Source organism: Plasmodium cynomolgi, chromosome 12 (genome assembly GCF_000321355.1).
Source record: "Plasmodium cynomolgi strain B DNA, chromosome 12, whole genome shotgun sequence".
Classification (NCBI taxonomy): domain Eukaryota; phylum Apicomplexa; class Aconoidasida; order Haemosporida; family Plasmodiidae; genus Plasmodium; species Plasmodium cynomolgi.
The window spans coordinates 2085938-2091078 of NC_020405.1; the positions used below are offsets into that span (position 1 = coordinate 2085938).

General features: G+C 40.7%; 2 protein-coding genes across 2 annotated transcripts; one reads left to right on the forward strand and one right to left on the reverse strand.

Annotated features, from left to right (window-relative positions):
• Nucleotides 1–474: 474 nt before the first annotated feature.
• On the forward strand, nt 475–923 carry PCYB_125790 (thioredoxin; the record flags this gene model as incomplete). The annotated part of the gene is made up of 2 exons (XM_004223912.1): nt 475–502; nt 637–923. The coding sequence occupies 2 exons, from the start codon at nt 475–477 to the stop codon at nt 921–923; spliced, it is 315 nt and encodes a 104-aa protein (XP_004223960.1).
• A 708-nt stretch (nt 924–1631) lies between these two features.
• PCYB_125800 (hypothetical protein) lies at nt 1632–4139 on the reverse strand (the record flags this gene model as incomplete). Its single annotated transcript, XM_004223913.1, has 2 exons — nt 1632–3222; nt 3292–4139. 2 exons carry the CDS (start codon nt 4137–4139, stop codon nt 1632–1634), a joined length of 2439 nt encoding a protein of 812 aa, XP_004223961.1.
• Between the last annotated feature and the right edge of the window lie 1002 nt (nt 4140–5141).

Genomic DNA, 5141 nt, shown 5'->3' on the forward strand with positions numbered 1-5141 from the left:
GAGAGAGAGAAAGAGAAGAGAAGAGAAGAGAAGCAAAGTAATGCGAAGTGAAGTGATGTACCCTTTGCTCTCCGCCCCTCTTCCTTTAGAAAATTTATTTCCCTGCTGCACACAAGGGGTCATGCGCGAACGCAAAAGGGTATAACATAAATACGTGCATGTTAATATGTACATACATATCATATGTACACTTTCACGTACACAAATGAGAGCGTTTTTTTTTTCGCGCAAAAAGCAAAATTAAAAGCATGCAATCGCAAAACTTTCATGAAAAAAAAATTTAACAATGAGGCTGTACAATACGGATGCATTTACATATCCCTTTACAAGTTAACATATGCACAAAAGTACTCGTAAATTATTGACACATTTTCCCAAGCTATTCCTGACCTGATTGTGACTTTCCCTCTGGGACGTACATATATACACTTCGATTCTACTTCATATTTTTCCCCTCCCCCCCCAATCGTGAAAATGGTGAAGATTGTTGGAAGTCAAGCGGGTGAGAAATTCACGCGCGCGTGTATATATCGACATGCCCACGTGGATGCCATTCTCCTATGAGCGAACATACGTTTGTAGAGCCGCTCCACGAGAGGCATATCTCTTCACACCCATTTTTTTCCCCCGGCACAGATTTCGAAGCAATCCTTTCTCAGAACGAGTTAGTCATTGTGGACTTTTTCGCTGAGTGGTGTGGACCCTGCAAAAGAATAGCACCATTTTATGAAGAATGCTCGAAGAAGTACACCAAGATGGTGTTCATAAAAGTCGATGTAGATGAGGTATCGGAGGTCACGGAGAAGGAAAACATAACTTCCATGCCAACCTTTAAGGTATACAAAAATGGAAGTGTGGTGGATACATTGCTAGGGGCCAACGACACAGCGCTGAAGCAGCTTATTGAGAAGCACGCCGCGTAGGGCATAGAAGCTGACGGACGGATGGGTGAAACAGTGGAAGAGAAAAATGAGAAAAAAAAAGGTTCGTTCACCAGTGTGCATCAGTTGGTCACCCATATGTCAGATGAATTGGAAGGCCATCTTTTTTTTGTAATTGCGCCACATACACCTCGCATTTCGACTTGTCACATGTGAGGAGTTACCAAAATAACCTTTCGCCGTGTTTACCGTTATGTGTGTACTCGGGACATTAGTTTCTCTTTGTTAATGTGCAACAAGGTGGCAGAAAAATGCAACACATAAGGTGGGGGGAGGGGTGATATCTCTATATGCAAAAAGAGTACTCAACTTCCCCCTTTGAAGGCATAATCGGTATGCAAAAGTGTTAAAAAGGAGCATTTTTTTTTTTTTTTTAATACCCCATATGGAAAGCAAATGAGAAAAATTGCACACGTGTGTATATACATTACATGCATATATGTGCGTCTTTATACGCGCACATAGTGTGAACACTTCGCGTAACTGAGCACGCGTAATTAACGAATAAACCGTGAGAGAGACAAGGGTGTTAAATGAAAAACCGCTACAAAACAAAAGCTGAGTAAAATTAAAAATTGCCCTATTTGAAAAAGGGCCAAACAAGCGATTACACGCATATAACACGGAGGCGCGAATGATAGAAACATTTAAAAAGAATAACCCCATACGTGCTAGGACTACCCAGGCCGCTTACACAAAATTTACGTTAAAATAATCGCTCATTTTTTGGGACACAAAATCTTGAATTTGGTTCTTTAGCTGATAATAACCACCACCAGCACCACATAAGGCAAGGTTTGGTTTTTTCCCAACCGATTTTTTCTTCCGAAGCATTTGTTCATGCACATTTTTACAATCACTAGGATGATCATTTTGGAAAATTCCCCTGCCTTTTTCCTCCACACATTTTAAAGCTTCCTTTGTGCCAGAGTGCTCATGTTGGGATATGCCATAGTAGGCGGGATAGGAGCGCAGCGTATCTTTATAATCATACACTTTGCTGAGCTGCCTTACATTGTCACCATCATTATCACCCAAAGAATTTATGCTAAATTTTCCAGTCAAAGAATTAAAATTAATTCTCTTAAGCATCCTTTTTGTATTTTCGTTCTGTTCAGTTAAATATTTTTGAAAATACGTTGCCGAATCTTCCACTGATTTAAAATTATCCATCTGGTTTATGGCGAATTGCTTTCCCTTCACTAATCGCCACTTGTCATTATATTCGATGATGGTGTCTTGATTACACTCGGACACAATTCCGTTATTCTGTTTTGTTGTTATCCCTTGAATAATTTGGGGCACATCATAATTTTGGTTGCCATATAAAATATGTTCTGGAATGCAGCTTTTTATTTCATCCAGTTCGTAGTCATTTTGTACAAATGTGCTAAGGTAATTCTTCCCGCTCGTGTGTTGGGGGCTGCCTTCGAAAATTCCACGTGCGTGGTTCGTTTTTTGAGTAAACCTAGTTGGGCTCATATTCTGTTCGTCTTCTCCATTAAAGATGGCTGTCTTGGGGGGAGTGTGTTGGTCTGGCAGAGTGGTTATACTAGGAGATCCCATCTCGTGTGACGAGCCATTTTTGCAGGAGGGCGTGTCGGCGTTCCACGAGCTGTCAACATGAAGAACGCAGCTTTTACTTTGTCTCAGTTCGTATGCATTTGGTCCACCATTGGGAAAGGTTCCATTCACCTGATTGTTATAGTAACATGTCTTGTCATAAATCAGATCAGCAGGATCGTCGCACAAGTTCGATCTGGACATGGCACACGTGTTGTAATTTGCACCAATGAAGCCGTTGGGATGGACCTCTTTTGCCTTTTTAAAATGGTCTATCGGGGTATACGCTCCGAGTGTCATAAACGCACCGTTCTTAGCTTCTTCTTCGTTCCCTGCCGAATTATGCGTCATAATTTTGTTCGAGATGGAGGCCAATTTCTGAGAATCCTCATCATGGACCACATGTCCATTTGACAAAACAGAATCGTTTAAAGGGTAATGAAAATCTTTGTTAATATTTGCGCTTCCCATGGTTGCCTTATTCACGTATAGCAAGTCACCGTTTGGGCAATCTGCTAAGCTGCTATTAACAGGATGGTGTTTCTTCACATCTGTTTTTATATTTACGCTTGTCATATTGGGCTCGTTATTTTGATATCCCTTCAAAGCATCATACATTTCAGCTTCCCCCTTCAGTTCGTAATTGTAATAAGTAGTCTTTTCATCTCGTGGCTGCTCTTTCCAAATTGTGTGACCCCAAATGCTTGCAGCGTTCTGTCTGCGTGTGGAGGGAATACTCGACTTATTCGAAAGCTGTGCATTATTCCCCCTTAGTTGGAACATTAACATTTTTTCTTTATCATGGGTGAGCGGATCCTTTTTGTCGCAAAAAATGTGCGTACCACTATTTACTAGTCCAGGGTTCTCCCCCTTTGGAGGATAATCGTAGTGATGATAGCTTATAGTGCTCATACTATTTAACGCTTCTTTGGTGAAGTACGCGTCGCTATTAGTATCCTCTAATGGCAAGGTCTGCTCCGAATCGATATATACACTGTTTTCAAATGCGCTTAAAATATTTTGTGCCGAATTGTATTCTGTATTTTTTTCACAGTCCGAAGGTTCATCCTTTGGACAGTTATCGATTAAACACTTTTTGCTCAATTTTTGCATTGGGTTCATTTGAGAGCTAGCTTCATATTTGTTCGTTGTGCCGATTGGACCATTTGGGCTCCATCCTGATTGATCTTTTTGGGGCAACTTGCCTGAGTAAATGCCCTGGTTCGAGAACAAAAACGTTTGATGCATGTCTTTAACAGTTTGTGTTGCCTCTTTTTCATGAGCCATCTCTAAGTCTCTACGGTAGTGGTAGTACTGAGGAGTGTTGGGGAAATGATAACTTCGATTATAGGGTATGTCTCTTCTCATCTCATTATTTGTCTCGTTTAAACGTTCATTCTGCTTCTTCTCCGTTTGAAGAGCCGAAATGTGCGCTATTTCGAGATGTTCCCTTTTGGGTGGGCTTCCAACCAGCTTCATCTTTTGGAAAGCACCTCCCCAGGCAACTTCACCCATCGCGCTTTCAAATGCCGGGTCGCATTTGGCACTTTCCCTATACGATGAATTAATATGGGTGCCCCCATCCATTGGGAGATTTCCCATGTAGTTGTGCTCGGAGTAACGTGGTACTTCCATGGTGATCCTTTTTATGCAATGTGGTGGTGATTGCTCCAGGGGTGCAGCTTAATTACCGGATTGGGGTAGCACAATAGGGGCTGTTACTCCTACCTGTGTTCTCCCATACATATACGTATAACCCACAAGAACAATGTGGAACCTCTCGCAATGTCAAAAAAGGTGCCCAATCCAGTGAATTGGATAAATGAACTCACTTAAAAGGGTTAAACTTTATTTCGAATTTTCTTATTTCAATGTTAAGAAATTCGCATAATGGTTTGATCAAATATGCGGGTGCAGAGTTTACTGCCACTTCGTCTTTCTATTGTAAATAGGAAGACAAAAATGGGAGCGGTCAGGTGAATAACCGCGGTGGGACCAATACTTTGCGTAAAGGCGGCACTCCGTTAGAAGACAAATAACATTCGCTGAGTTAGGCCGAAATGTACACACAAATTTTAATTAGAACAAAGAAAATGCTGATAGCTATTTTTTAGAGCAAATTATGATGAGGGAAATTCTCCCAGAATGCGGAATAAATTTTCTACAATATTTTTCAAATATATTTTTAATTAGAAAATTGTTTGGTGAAGACAAATGCACAAATGTTACTTTCCTGTTTTGCTGGTTCGCCTTACTTAAGGTGATTTCAAAAGGGAAGGCAGAGGGACGGAGTAAAAATGCAAAACAAGTGAACGTGATGGAAAAAAATGAGGAACAACCTGATGAATGGCAAAAGTGTAAGCAGAAAATGAGAAGAGCACCATAAGTTGAAAAAAAAAAAAAAATATGTCTATACGGTTCACACCCGTGCTGAGGACACACCATACTTGAACTGTTATATTTTTGGAAGCTCTAGAAGCAAACCTAGGGTGGTTTAACTCAAAAATTGTGTCATGTGTACGTATACATATGTGTGCGTGTGAGCATATTGTGCAAATGCGCGTATTTTTTTTTTCCCCTTCCCCTAGGCAATTTTTTAATATGTCATTTTGGAAGTTATTCGGTCTGTTTTGCCAA